At 34.4% G+C, this 16048-nt stretch overlaps 1 protein-coding gene across 20 annotated transcripts in view; it reads left to right on the forward strand.

The window, feature by feature from the left end:
* LOC148610408 (uncharacterized) overlaps nt 1-16048 on the forward strand; it is a 64479-nt gene that overhangs the window by 27733 nt on the left and 20698 nt on the right. The window contains exon 5 of one of the 20 annotated variants that reach the window (XM_088543100.1): nt 14506-15205. The exons of 7 other annotated variants lie outside the window; for them this stretch is intronic. In XM_088543100.1, coding sequence (XP_088399226.1) covers nt 14506-14744 — 239 coding nt within the window. In that variant the 3' untranslated portion in view covers nt 14745-15205. Of the gene's footprint in view, nt 1-649; nt 2325-3581; nt 4228-4843; nt 5708-6525; nt 6971-7944; nt 9003-10012; nt 10540-10577; nt 12042-14505; nt 15206-16048 lie in introns of those variants that run through there. 12 more of the 20 variants (XM_088543099.1, XM_088543101.1, XM_088543090.1 and 9 more) reach the window with 12 other exon arrangements.

Genomic DNA, 16048 nt, shown 5'->3' on the forward strand with positions numbered 1-16048 from the left:
AACAACAGAAACATTTCCATACCCATAATGCATCAAGTAGTTTTACCCCACTCATTAGATTCGGACATATATTGCTATAGCCTAATCCGTTCATCTTTTTGTTTCACTTTTCTGTAACAGATTTATCAGCTTCTACTGGAGGGAATTCTTAGATATAAGGTATATTGCTTTTGCATGATGACTTTTTTTACTTTGCGTCGCCTTTACAGATCATTGCTTATCTACTTCCTGTCTGTCCTATGACTTAATTTGACAGAATTTGGTTACAAGGGGCTATCTTAGCACGATGTTACGTTTAACTTCTTGTTGAAATTCAGTGTAAATGTTGCTCTACAGTCTTGTCAAAGTGTGTAGGTATCAGGCGTGCGAAGATTTATATGGCTTTGCCGAAAGGCAAGCATGTATTGCATGGTAGTAGGTGTTTCAAGGACGCGAAGGATCTAACAAGGTCAGCTTTCTTTTGAGTAATGGCTATTTGCAAACATTTGACATGTGCTGATAGTACGACTATATTTTCCTAGATATCTTTTTAGACTTTGTCGATTATCTTGGAATACTTCGCCCAATTTAGAATACTTCAGTTCAAAATATGTAACTTGATTTTAGACGTTTTCTTGGTAATTTGAAGTTGGTACGTTTTACCTTTCAGGGATGATTGCTGTCCCATCAGATATAGATAACAGGCTTGCTAATATACAATTTTGGAGGAGTCTTGGACACAATGGCGGCGACACCGAGGGAAGGAAAGTTCGTCCCTGTAAACTCTGTAGCATGCAAAATATTCGATCAAGTTCTGGACAGAAGGTCAAAGTTCGCCATCGTTGTCTGGCTTGTGACGTACCTCTCTGTATGGGACAGAGAGATTGTTTTTACCATTATCACCAATTGCTGTTTAGCACAAAAAGTGCTGAACCGTCAGTTGACATGAAGTAATTTAAGTGAGTCCATTTAGGTTACGGTCGACTGGCGAACATTTCGGACCGAAAACCATATGAACGTTTTTAACTGTATGAATGGATGATCATGTGTATTTTGTTGTCATGTTGATGAAAATGGTCGTCTGTTTAAATCAAATGTTTACGATCCTCTCAATTTTTCCTTTCAGACACGGATGGATTTTCCCCAGATTACAAAGAAAGATTGGAAAATTTACAATCTTGGCAAAATCGTGGACATATTGTTGTCGATACTGATGACAAAAAAGTTCGAATATGCAAACTTTGTAACATGAACAATATCCGTTCTTTGTCAGGGCAGAAAATCAGAGTTCGTCATCGTTGTCTTGGGTGCAATATTCCATTATGTGTTCGTCAAAGAGACTGTTTCTATAAGTATCACTTAGCGATTTTTAATCAGTCAATAAGTTGAGGTTTTGGTTATTTTTGGACAAGATGTCCTCGTCTGAATGTCAAAGAACAGTCTTACTACCAGTTGCGCATGTTGCAAACGTTATATAGACTTTTGAGAAAGATTATTGTATTATTTCATCATTCTTTGTTGTCAAGACGTTTGATTAAGTCATCAAAACTTGTCATGGATCCGTTTTTATTTTTTCCAGATTTGGTACCCAAAATCTACATCAACCCACGTTTAATGACAACAAAGGATGATGCTTTGAGAATTTTATCTATTCAGGGTCATACGATAATTGATACAGAAGAAAAACGGCTAAAACCCTGTGTTGTGTGTGCCGAGCGTAACGTTCGATCGCATCGGGGCCATTGTATACGAATTCGCCATCAGTGTTCTAAATGCCGAGTAGCTTTGTGTATTGGATATAGAGATTGTTTCACCGCTCACCATCAGTCCTTATTAGATCCAGATTGCAAATCAGATATCATTTGAAACGTTGAAGTAGTCATTAATACGAAACAAATTGAGTATTTGGATTCATCTTTTTTTTTTATTTGGGCAGTTACGTATTTTAGTTTTTTCTTCACAAGGATTGAAATGTTCCTTTTGTCTATATTTTCAGACATGCAATATCTCGGGGAGAGTACTCGTTGTTCCAAGGATAATCGAGCTTACTGTCTCCAAGCTCTTTCCTTATATGGTCACAGAATTGTCGACACTCAAGGGCAAAGACTTCGAGCGTGTGTTGTGTGTGCTAGTCGCAATACTCGATCTAGATTTGGACTTAAAGTTAGAATAAGGCACCAATGCTCGAAATGCGGAGTTGCATTATGTGTTGGGAAACGTAATTGTTTCTCAATCTACCACGATTCTCTTTTACAATAGAATGAAGACCGATAAATAATGTGTCAAAAATTTTTGTACAGTGTGTATATGTTATCATAATCTCCAATAAATATTGTTAATAAAAACTGTGTTTTTATTAAAACAAGTGTGGATTCTGAAAGATTAAGGAATTCATTTTCTTGACTTTTCTATACGTTCAATATTGAAATACATAGATTGCTATCTTCTTTACTTGTATTTATATTTATTTGTTTACTTTATTTATGTTTGTAAGTATTGGGTTCTCTCGGTGGTCTATAAATCCGGTTCAGTGTGTTGGACTTGTATAAAGCAGGATCTGTTTAATTTTCCAATCGTTGTCGTCACATCTGCTATTAGGATATCCAGTAAATTTCAAGTTAGATCTAGTTTTAATTATATGATCAGTGGTCACAAGAATCACCTAAGAGTCATGCTGGAAGTGATTTTTAAATATTTTGCTAAGAATTATTGAAACTCAGCAATGGTTCCATGTAATCTTTCTTCCAGTGGCATTCATTTTAGAATGATATCGACATCACTTGAACCTCAAATATCTTACAAGGGGTAGTTTACGCAAGAAAAAAATAATTCTGTACCTAAAGCATGAATACTATGTCATTTATTCTATTGAAATACTTCTAGTACCTAATTATAATTTTGCTTAACCTCTATTTAATGATACAAAAGGTAACGATGATAGTTTAATCTCGTACGTAGATAGGAGACGCGAAAACTTCAAACATTCTCAGCTTTGAAAAAATGTGAACGGAGGCTTACATTATGAAGGGCTATTGCAACTTTTTACCACAATTTTGTTTCGAAACTTGAACCACTGCTTAGTGTTCTAATTCACAAATTACAAATTGTGATGCTTTGAAACTACCGGACTTCAACAAGTAAAAAATCTTTTAAAGTCCCCAAAACACTGAGGCTTCTTTTGTATTGTACATGGTAGAACGATTTCGTAATGGATGTGACTTCCTATTTCGATAGTTTGGGTTTTCGTGTTCTTGTATACTATTACTTTTGGATTTAGATCTTCCTGTGATTTTAATTCAAATGTTGCGGATGAAAGGTCACTCCATAAAACAGCAAAACAAAATATGCAATATTGATATGATGGATAGTTTTGTATTAATGAAACAATTTGAAAGATTATGGAGTTATGAAAATTTGCTATTTAAGCGTTGTCTTGAAATACCGAGACCAAGAAACGTAATAACTAATGGCTCGAGGGAAACCATTACATATATACCAGTGCACTTTTCATATATCTTATATGTTTATTGAATCAACCGATGTATTATTGACTCTTCAACAGTCGTGAACAAGGATTGACGCCACATTATTTTATCTTTCAGGGTTTGATCCATTTGTATTATCTTGCTATGCGACTGATGTGCAACAGAGAGCTAAGAAAAGAGAACAAACACAACAGCTTGCCAATCTCGGGCATGCTGTAGTTGATACGTTCAGTAAAAGGAAGAAAATATGTGTACAGTGCCTTAAAAACAATGTCCGTGCACCGTCAGGAGAAAGAGTTCGGGTGCGACAGCAGTGTGGGACATGTAACGTTCCGCTTTGTGTTGGATTCCGAACCTGTTTTGTCGATTTTCATAAAGCCCTTCTGGACAAACATTCTTAACAATTTCGAGGTTTTAGAGTCATTTCTGTTGTCGATATGTTAAAAGAACGTTTGTAATGGATCTGATGTACTAAATACTAGGAATATGTGATTTACACGTAGTTCTTCTAGACAATCATAAACCTGGAGAGTTTTGAAAAAAAATATGTATATTCCATCATGTTTCTTTTTTTATCTGAGTATTGGATTGGTTATTTTATATAGTTTTAATGAACCTGGCCAATTTGTAATAATTTGATTTTAACTTGCTTTGGCCGAATTATTGGAATTTGCATTGAATTACGTATTCATAAAGGCTTGCATGTTGTAACTCATTGCTTCTTTTTATATTCGAATGGAATAAAAACTCATGAGCATGATGACATTGAAGTTTTTTTTCATGTCAAAGAGTTTCAGTAGATTGTTAGTGTTTAACCTAGGAAGTCCTTGGGTGAAGGATCTTAAACATAGACACAACAATTGTTGGCATTCTTCATGTTAAGGGCCGAATTTTTCAGAAATTTTTCTCATTGTGGATTATATTTTTAGGACTGGATTATTCTTCATTTGATTTTGTTCTGAACCGAAATCATGGGGAAAAAATGAAATAGAATATTCCCGCCTATATGTCGTAATCTCCCTCAAGCTGGATGTTTTCATAGTGTTCTTTTTTCCGGTTGTTTTTTCTTCTTGTGCGTCAGTTGAACGCGTATTTTTGATGTCCGTTCCTTTTCACACAATCTCTATATTATAGTTTATTGTGTCGTTGATTACTGATTTTTCTGGTCCTATGTCTGTTAACTGCTGTCATCTTAACATTTAAGATGTATTGGATTTTGGCTTTGAATAAATCCGATTTCGTTAGTTCTCGTAACCATAGCTACCCTTGTCAATTGCTGGTTGTGAATAAAACTGTATACAATTATTTCTCCGATTCTAACAGCAAACTTCAACGATTATGAGTCGCTTAACGGAATAAATGTTTCTTTCTCCTTTCAGATTTACCAGCCCTTCAACAAATGGCATCAAAAACCGATGGGTTACCGATTGATCTTGAACAAAGGAAATACTTTGAGCTTGATCATAGACATTTTATGACATTTTTAGAAACCAAGGGCCATATTATCGTAAATACCATTGACTGTAAATTAAAACCGTGTAAATACTGTTCTAAGTACAAAATAAAAACGAAATCCGGATATCTAGCAAGGACCAGAAACAAATGTTATCTATGTGATGTTCCTTTGTGCACGAAAAATCGTGATTGTTTTTACCAGTACCACAAATCATTTATTCAATGATGTAAGATGGATGGAAGTACGGTGTTATAACTTATTTTCTCATTAATAAACACTCATCCATTGTTTCCTTGCAGGCTTGCACGATATTCCTTTCCTATCGTCTGCTATGGTGGAAATGAACCAGATATCCCATGATTCCATGCGCGAACATAAGCTTGTTCCGCTGGAACACAATCGTAGGAAGAGATGTAAATATTGCCAAATACGGCGGGTGAGAACAGCTGCGGGTGGGACATCTGAAACTGCCTACCATTGTCTGGCTTGCCAAATACCTTTGTGCCCCGGAATTAGATCAGGAAGGGATTGTTTTATCAAATATCACAAGGAATATATATTTCCCAGTCAAACTTAGCTCTGATTCAAGCATACATTCTGTTCTCTTAGATTGGACTTGAATTGTTTGTCAAACATATACAGAATCATTATGTAGTTGTTTTCCAGAAACATAAAAAAACTAAACCTGAGCAGAGGCAATGATAACACACCGTTTGTTTAGGAATTAGACTGCATCGTTTATCCATTCGCTTATTGTTGTTTTCGTAAAATAGATGGTAGAACTTGACTTTGTTGTTGTTGATTTATTTACAGTTGTTACGTACTTTTTGTTAAAATGTGTATCCAGATTTTGTAGTAAATAAATAATCTATTCAAATTGTACGAGTTGTCTCTGAACTTATACATTTTTTCTTTTGTGTATTCTGGAATGGGTTTGAAATGACCCTTAAGAAATATTTCCATAAATCTCTCCGTTTTTTCATCACTGTATTTTCCGCGTTATAACTTACATGTGCAACGTTGTGAGTGGAGAATTCAATGCCACTGTATGCGGATATGTATTAAAATCGATTATCTCCATATGTTTTTTGTAACAACTGAACCGTCATTTTTGACCCTTCGGAAGATGTACCTTGGACATTAATTCAAGTTTTGAATCTGTCAGGATATATGTTTACAGTATTTGTACTATGCAATGCATATCTGACATTTTCCCGATGCAATCCGTATAGTTTTGCTTTTTTTACCCTTTGACCTTAAAGACGCCATTCCATGGAAATGAAAGTCACTTAATCGAAGTTCTGTTTCGGAAATTGAAATTGTGTGCTATATGTTATTTCCTGAATGAAATGAAGAAAATTTTAAGGAAAAAGAACAAATTTTACTGCGTCGGTTGTCCTTTTTTAGATAGTACCTGTTTTCCAATACTATACGTCTTAACAAAAAGTGCCTCACTAGAGTAGTGTCGCGTTTTTCGTTCTATTAGTACACAGGGTTAGATAAGGTCTTTGTTTTTCTCTTGTTCCTGGTTTAATTTAAGGATACATTGTTCGATTAGAATGTTTGGGTTCTCTGAAGATTGATTGAAGCTATTTCTTCTTGCAGGTAACATGGATGGAAAGCCGTCACAACTACATCAATTAACTTACAGTTCAGCCAAAACTGGTATACCGGGTCATAACGTTGTACCGACTGATGGACGGAAACAAAAACTATGTAGATATTGTCGCGCTTATGAGAAAAAGTCACCTTCCGGTTGGAAAATCTTGACGCGCTCTAAATGTGAAACTTGTAATGTTCCGTTGTGTCAGGATGTTCGAACTGAGAGAAATTGCTTTAGATTGTTTCATGAGGAATATGTGTTTGGAAAACAATTCAAGTTTATGTAGATTTCTTATTGGCATTTGATTTAATTGTAACTTAAAATGATAACTAGGTCTTCGGTCATTTTCCTGCTTTTTGATGATTAACATATAAACCATTCTCCCGATTGGTTATGAAATATTTGTATCATGCAAACGTTCGGACATTAAATTCATAGCGTACAATACATTTTGCTTTTTATGGAAGAAATGAGTCGTTTGTGAAGGCAGAAATATGTAAAGGATCTTGACACGTATGCGGTGACTTTAGATATTATCTGCAGGGACAGAAGTACGAATTTTGCTCAACTGGCCACGTTTTGCCGAAAGTGAACTAGTCGGAAGGAAAAACACAAACTAAAATTATAGTTGGTCCAGCGGTCAAGCTCTGTTTGACTTCGACTTGCCTATGTTGAAGTCGACCGGAACTACTAAGGTGATATTTTTTAAAGGCTACCCATTATATTTTGGATAACTTCGGTGATTCTATTCCTTCTCAGTAGTTTAATCTGAAATATTTTTAATGTGAAGGTGATTTCAGGGGCTGTTTTTTTTTCTTCGGCAAGGGCGTTATTCTTGTATACCTTTTAAAGTATTAAAAAAAGACCTTTGTATTAATCTTTTCGTTGAAATATTACGTGAATATTATGACTCTCAATGTAGTTATGAAATGCTGATATTTTTGCTCTGATTTCTTTTTTCTAGTGCTTTCCTTATATCTGGAATACGAAAAGATGTTTCAACCCTAATTTCCTATTTCGGTATTTTGATCATCGTGTAAGATACACGATGTAGCTGTAACGCATGATTGGGTCAATTTTCTTATATAGTTTTCTTTTATGTCTTGTGTACGTTTGACACAACTTTTGCTTTTACGTTTGGATACATTCTTATTGGCTTTTGTGGATTGTGTTTGTATGAGCCAGTTTAGATGCAGTTCGTCAAAAATTCTTGTTGTGAACCCATATGACAACTATGAGTTTCTGCCATTCAAGATGCTTTGGTTAACTTAGCTTAAGATATTGAAGGACCAAATATATATCTGGAGTAAATGATGTTCCTTATACTATATTGTGATGTAACTGTATATAGTAACAAAACTTGGTCTGTAGAACCTGAACTTAGAAAATCTCTCTTCATCAACTGATTCTTTTATTTTCAGGTAGTGGTACCAGTTCAAATGTACAGGTCATTCCTCAGAAAAATCCTCCTCCGTTGTTACGAGTAACATCTAGTCTTGAAGGTCATGAGTTAGTCCCGAATGATGGTTTCAAACAAAAAATATGTCACTTTTGTAGGATGACTGGACAGAAAACTGTTTCTGGCTGGACAGTTTTGACTGGAACTAAGTGTTCATTGTGTAATGTTCCACTTTGTAGGGGTACAACCCGGCCTCACAGAGAGTGCTTCAGATTATTTCATGAAAGGCTTCTATCCCAGAATCAGTGATTGGTGTACTAAGACTAGTTATTCAAGACATATTGCAGATCTTTATAGTCAGAATGGATGTAGTTGATAGAAAACAAACTGCATGAATGTAATGTATTTACGTGAATTGGCTAGTAATAGAACTTTCAAGCGACTTCGAACATAATGTTTCAGCATTATAGATAAAGCTTTATTTGTGTGAATGAAGTTAGTGGAAATACACATATAGTTAATATCCAGAAAATTATTTGGATATTGTGGTATCGTCAATAGTTATGTTATCGTTAGTGAAAAAAAAACAAACATATATTACTCCTTCATTGTTCTCCTTTCAGTTGAATATTTGTTGACAGAAAAGAAAGCGAGTTATCCTCTTCCGGGTCAAAGGTTACAGTCGCTATTAGAACTAACTCCGAAGGGACACCATTTGGTTACTACGGAAGGGTATAAACAAAAGGCATGTCGGTACTGTTCTTTAATAGGAAGGAAAACCTCTACAGGGAACACTATTTGGACTCGTGTCAAATGTTCCGTCTGTGATGTACCGTTATGCCAGGAGACAACTAGAACACAAAGACAATGTTTCAAGTTGTATCACGAAAAAATTAGTTACTCGGATTAGATCAGTAGGCGTCGAATTATTCTACAGTTGTGCCTTGTTCTTATGTCGGACCATACAAATTGTGTAAAAAGCAAAATGCCATTTTACTACAATAATTTTTTGACATAATTTTTCAGCTATAAATTCATTTTGTATCAGCATTAAGCAGAAATATATTCTTATAAATCAGATATGTTTTTTTTTTATTATTATTTAAAGAGGTACACCTATGGTAAGGGACATAACTCTTGAAATCAGTGATATGTTTGTATCATATTTGATTAATATATATAATGCATTTCCTGTTCAGGCGCAATACTCCCTTTTGGTATTTAGCTGAGTCATTCAAATGTGTGTGTATACGTTCTCGTTGAATTTCAATGCTGTTTTCTTTTCAATACCTGCTTAACTGCTTAACAGATTTGTGTGGTTCTCATTTCTCTACATTATCTCTCTTATATGCGATTTTTCTATTTTTTTTTTTGATAGAAAAGGTGTCCACCAGGTTTAAATCGAATCTGAGTAAATAATTGCGTGAATTATTCATCTTGCAATGACTCGGGAATCCGTTTTTTGATTAGTTTTCCTATTGTAATAATCTTAGAGAAAGCGGGAAGTTTAGCGCTATAAATATCCGTTTTAAACAACCATTTCCATCGGTAAATGCATGTTCCAAGTCAGGACCATTGCGCGTTATTTTTTTTAACTTTCCAGTTCTTGCCATTTGTTTTATGGACTTTGCTTCTTCTTTTGACCATTTTCTAGAGTGTGCCTATCAGATCGGTACTTTTGCTATCATCCCTGATCATTGGAGGTAATATTCCTATTGTTTATACTATCCTTGATCATTTGGTAATATATCTATAGTTTATACTAGCTTTTATCATTGGAGGTAATATTTCTAGAGTTTATACTATCCTTGATCATGGAAGGTAATATTTCTATAGTTTATACTATCCTTGATCATGGGAGGTAATATTTCTAGAGTTGATACTATCCTTGATCATTGGAGGTAATATTTCTAGAGTTTATACTATCCTTGATCATGGAAGGTAATATTTCTATAGTTTATACTATCCTTGATCATTGGAGGTAATATTTCTAGAGTTTATACTATCCTTGATCATGGGAGGTAATATTTCTTTTGTTTATATTTTCTTTGTTCATGGGAGGTAATATTTCTATTGTTTATACTTTGCAGAAGCGGATGTTTTAATGCATAGGTTGGTGCCGAATGAGGGACACAAGCAACGGAAATGTAAACAATGTAAAAGAAATCGGGTCCGGACCAAAAAAGGATGCCGTGTTAATACAAGATTCCACTGTGACTTGTGTAACGTGCCACTATGTCGGGAGCGTAACTGTTTCCAGCAATTTCATCAACAATATCACTTTCAGTGAAAGGTCAAGGAGATAGACCTGTTATATAAGACTCCAAAATACGAACGTAACTGGAATGTAAAGCAAGAATAATGATAATTGGCGTTGCTTGGAAGTTTGTCTGTATTTGGGGTTGTACATTTTTTAATAAGACGGGGATGATATTGTTACGAGGATATGGACCCATTGAATATTAATCGTTGTGGAGTTAGATATTTAAAGTTTATAAGGGCCTGATGGATTAACTTCGGTTTCACTAAGAAATAAGTAAAATAATTGACCAATAGAGCAATCATGTGACAAACGAATAGATGGTGGCAATATGTTTTTCGTATACAAAATGTGTTTTTCTCTTGATTAACGTAATTTCTGTTGACGTTTTGTAGGCTACACAGTGTCAGAGACTTCATTTTGGTACTCTTTTGACTCCATGAATTCTGGTATTCCTGGACATAAAATTATTCCAAACGAGGGTCATAAACAAAAGAAGTGTAAACAATGTCAGAGAAGTAAGAGGAAAACTAAATCTGGTTGGCAAGTAGCGTCAAGGTTCCGTTGTGAGAGTTGTAATGTTTCTTTGTGCCGTGATAATTCTTCTAAGAGGGGCTGTTTTAGACAATATCATGAGGAACTTGGCTTGATATGACCACAGGTATTAAACTGCCACCGAGTTCAGTGAAAATGTGAAGGCAGTATTGTTTGCCATTGGCATTTCCAACGAAATGAAAATTTGACCACAATATAAAAGTAGAATGTTGAATTTTGATTAGCGTTATTTTAAAATCTTTCGGTTTCATTCTGTGTAATGGCATGCAGGTAATGGACATATGATCTACCTGAGAGCAAAAATACATGTGGTTCAGGTATACTGTAGATATTTATGAAAGTATATGGTACCTATTATCTCAGTTCCCTCTTAAGAAGCACACAATATTATGTATTGTTTTTTCTAGATTTTGTCTAGTAGGCTTTACATTTTTTTTTAATTTGGCGGCGAGCAACAATAATTGGAAAAATATTTTAACCTTACTGACGATATGCTGGACAAATTAACATAAAAGGATACTTGTTTTCAATACTCGGCATATTACAACAAAGGCATAATCTATCTTGTTGGTTCTGGTTAATATATCTACCAGTTTCAATGTTATACTTTAGCATTCCAAATCGGTTAATAATTTAACTTCATAAAATGCTGTAAATAATGAATAATCCTCCATGAAAAATGCTGATTTTATAATCCAATATAGACACAGTTTCTCAGAGTTTTGTATTGTTGAATGCTAGTGTTGAGAAAACTAATCAATTAAACTTCTACTTAGAGTTACATTACTATCATCTTGATTTTACCATAAATTGTTAATCCCAAGTTTAAATATCAAGCTTATAACATTAAGACCCCAATTCGTTTTACCATGATTACAGTCAGAAACCAAAAGTTTGTATACACCATAAACAATTTCAGGTTTATTTATAGCAATCTTTACCCGGTATTTCAATATTATATGCTTCCGCAAAATATACATTGGAAGATAATCAAGATCACCTTATAAACAAGATGTTGTTGTAGATCTTTGGGACCTTCAAAACAAATCTACGAAATTAATTATGTATTTGTTCGACTTCAATCACAATATATATGCTGGAATATCGAGGAATGACTTATCTGTTAAATTTATTTCTATTCATAGACATTACAGTCTATTTTGTGTTGGAATAAATGGCTTTTTTAAGTTGGCTCATTGTAAGATTTTGGGTTATGCCCGACCAGTTGTTACTAAAATACATTGAATCTGTGTTGCTCGAATTATATAATAAAATGAAACTCTAGAAAGGAGGATCTCGTGTAACTTCTTGGAGTTTTTTTTTTCCATGGCCACGAACTGGAATTCTTAGTTACATATGTAACGATGCCCTGTATCCGTCTTTTGCCGAACTGAGTACAATGGGTTACTTCTTTTGGTAAATAAAACAATTTAGAATCTCTGTTACCGATGTGTTCCGAATGAATATATTATCAAAATATAAATCCACTATGACCATTGTCCATACAAACCTCAACCGTCTTTCTCGGTTTACACGTATCATCTTTGAAATTCAAGGGGGTGTCCATGATGACCTAGGCACGATTTAATCGATTTGTTCGGGAACTTCGAAAAAATAATCGGAATCATCTACTTTTGATATTTGCTCTGATGCTCCAATTACTGTTAATATTGAATTGGAACAAAGGACAAAATAAAAGAAAAAAATAATGGTGGATATATTATCGTTATATCTGTCTAGTTTCTTTATAGAGAGTCTCTTAAATACGTTTACAATAGAAATGATAACGGACATGCTGAAACGTAACAAATGCACCACTGTAGATAACCTAAATACAAAATAATAATTTCAAGCATTCGATACATACATCGTTTCAATAGACTATCGGCTATAAAATTTAAAAAAAAAGTTTAAAAAGTTACTAGTCATACTTCCAACAGAGGACGCTTACCCTACCGGTGCACCTGGTCCATGCTCCCAGTTTTTAGTGGAGTCCGAGTTGCTCATTTACTTTTGTTACTTTGTATGTATGATTTTAGTTACTTTGTGTTCTTTGTTGTGTATGTCTGTTTTCCATGTGTGGTCTTTGTCCCTGGATTACATTTTTTTTATTACCGCTATAACCTTGGTTCCTTTGATTACTCTGCCATGTCAGGTCTTTGGCCTTGGATTACATTCTTTTGATTACCGCTATAACCTTGGTTCCCTTGATTACTCTCCAACAAAATTTAGGTGCATAATTACTTTCGTTAAGTTTTGATTTTTACACAGTCCCTTTTTATGTCTCATACAATGTTGTACAGAGTGATGCACATTTAATTGATAATATGTAATCTGGAATTTTAGGACACATGAAATGTAATGGTAATTCAATGTTTTGAGTTAAACGGTAATGTAGGTGGTAGTTGAGGTTAAAAGCTATCTAGATTTCTATCTTTTTTGTTCCGCTAAAGATTTGACTGCCAATATGGAAAAAAATCCATGTAGGTGTAAGACTCGACTTATCAGTTGTCAACAAAATGTGGTTACCTCACATAATTCTAGCTCTGGCATCTTGTTCTTGTATAACTTTCATACCCCACTCAACGAATGGGTTGTATATTGGAATCACCCTTGTCCATCCATTCGTCCGAATTTTGTCGCAATTATCTCAAATCCCTATGGATGGACTGATTTCATATTTGGTGTGTAGTTTTATTTTGTAGGCGATTTTGGGCGCTGTCCGATATCAACTTCCTGTTTCGAGGGACTTTGCCATTTTTTCACTATATGGAATGACAGAGAAAATTTTCGTCGTAAAAATCCCGCCCCTTATAGAAGGATTGATTTCAACATTGATATGTTGTTAAATATTTAGATGGGGAATAATTTGTAGGCAATTGCGCTGTCTGATTTCAACTTCCTGCACGAGAAGGGATATTACTAGCTTGACAATTTGAAATGCACAAACTTTGAAATGTACAAATGTGTACCGTCAAATATTTATCGCTTTCTTCTTGTATGGTATGTTACAACTTGTTTACCTACTGTAAGTGTTGTATTGCCTTCGAATTCAGCCTGAATCGTATTTTTCAGTAATGATTTTTTTCCTATTTAAGTAGCATGTCTTATTCAAACTTCTTGTATCAACACTTTTTTTTCCTGATTTTTGTCTGAACATGCAAAAACGATGTTTTTTTTTCTAGACCTTACCCCCTAATTCCTGTTTATTTCTTCAAATATCCTACTTTTTTACCATGAGTAAAATCATGTCTGATTTTTTAATTTTTTTTTATTTATTTTTATTCATTTCTCCCTCGAAGAACCAGCGGTCACTTAAAAAAATATCCAGTTACAATTTAAGTTCATGTTTTTTTTCTTTTAGAAAATTGATACCTGACGTATGTCATTTTACTGGGTTTGTAGAAAATGCTCTAACAAAGTGACCTGCAAGTATTTACTTACCAATCGTGTACAAAAAACTTTCGCACGGATAAAAATGATTTGGAATAAATGTGTCTTGACATTCTCATTGGCATTTATTCAGTTTTACACTTGTGTTTCTTTATGGCATGTTCGATGTCTGTCAAATTAACTGGTACAAGTTTAAATGGGAAAAGTTCAGTTAAACAAAACCAATAGACGATTGATGTGAAAATAGTTGTTTAATTTGAAAAAAAAATCAATGAGTCTTATGACATGACGGTCTAATTCAGTCACGAATAGATTTTTTTGTACGTAACGGTCCATAGTCAAATCATTCTTACTAAATAACCTGTTTCTTTGTAGAAGAAAAAAATGGAATGAGTTGCATGGTTAGCGGAAATGACGAGAAACATCATCATAGACTGGTTCCATTAGGGTTTGGAAAGCAGAGAACCTGCAAACAGTGTAGGATTTTAAAATCTAGAACCCGAACCGGACTCCGGATATTTACCAGATACAAATGTGAAGCATGTGATGTGGCTTTGTGCAATCCCTTTTCCTCTGACCGGAATTGTTTTTTCGCATACCATCAGCATTCGTAATAAAAGGAATGATGCATATGAAGAACTATTGAAATGTATCGGATACAGATTATCAAGGTGACCTGGAAAACTTTTACTTGCGATTTATTTCATGATAAATTATTTTAAATGAACAGTTCATGAAGATCTTGATGATGAAATGGAGAAAAAGATAAACGCACGTATTTGCTGCGATATTTGAGTAACTTTATGGAGTTCGAAATATAGCATATAGGAACCCGGACGAAACCGTCGTCATTGAGGATAAGTTTACTGTACATGTGTTTGTGTTGAACTTGTGTTTACTGCTTAGTGCAATAAATACGAGATTGAACCGAGTGGCGAAGTAGTTGTTTTGCAAGATCGGTTTTGATCTCTTAATTCTTTTTTTTTCAAATTGATGTTGTGATGTGGATCATAATTACTTGTATCCTAATATTTGCCTTTTGCTGTGAAATAAAGTTTTGTAACGAAAAGCAAAATAGCCTCTCTTTGAATCACTAGAATTAAGACATACCGAATTAAGGCTTTGAAAATGTTATTGCTTAATTCGTCAAAATGAGACGACTGGTTGGTTCAAAGTTAGAATAATGTGTCCTGATTGATCATTGAGTAACATATATTTGCGGGATTGGCTTTAATGGACTTGAATGTTGAAAATGTCGCGTGTCTTAAGTTTGCAGTCCTCTCTAGATCAGTTGAGCGATTTATATTCTCTTTCTGGAGTACATACAAATTCGTTAATCAATCAATCAAGCAGCACTCTGTTTTTGAGAAGTACTGTTCCGTCACACTTATTTATCAATACTTTGTTGGTATCAGGATTGTCTGTCTGTCCATCTGTTGTAAATTGTTCCCATTTATACAGTTATTCAGATTAGTATTTGTTTTTGCGTATTAAAATAATGTGAAAAAAATGGAATATCTGGGTTAGATTGAGGATGTTCGGATATTCATTTTGTACATATGAGTTTTGTAGTTGTTTTGAAAAAAGTCTTATTAACATGTAGAAAGATTTCAAAACCCTGAGGAATGAGGAAAAAACTTTGATAAGCGCTTTTGATATAAATGTTTGTTTGCCATTTTCTATAAATTTGTTTTATTTGTATTGATGTACAAGTATCTGAAATGCTTTGGTGAAGACTATGATGTTTCTGTTGCATTCTGTTGTTTTTTTTTCTCTGTCATTGATATATGGACGTCCTATTACTTTGGTTCTAGCTAGCTATGTAACGAATAGGGTATGTTAGTCTCGTCATGTGACCCCGTGATTTCACGAGGACGGGTCCTAGTCTGCCATTCAAAAGCATGGAGGTCAGTCATTT

This window comes from Perna viridis, chromosome 8 (genome assembly GCF_037379345.1).
Source record: "Perna viridis isolate PV_CMFRI_1.1 ecotype Kerala chromosome 8, ASM3737934v1, whole genome shotgun sequence".
Classification (NCBI taxonomy): Eukaryota; Metazoa; Mollusca; class Bivalvia; order Mytilida; family Mytilidae; genus Perna; species Perna viridis.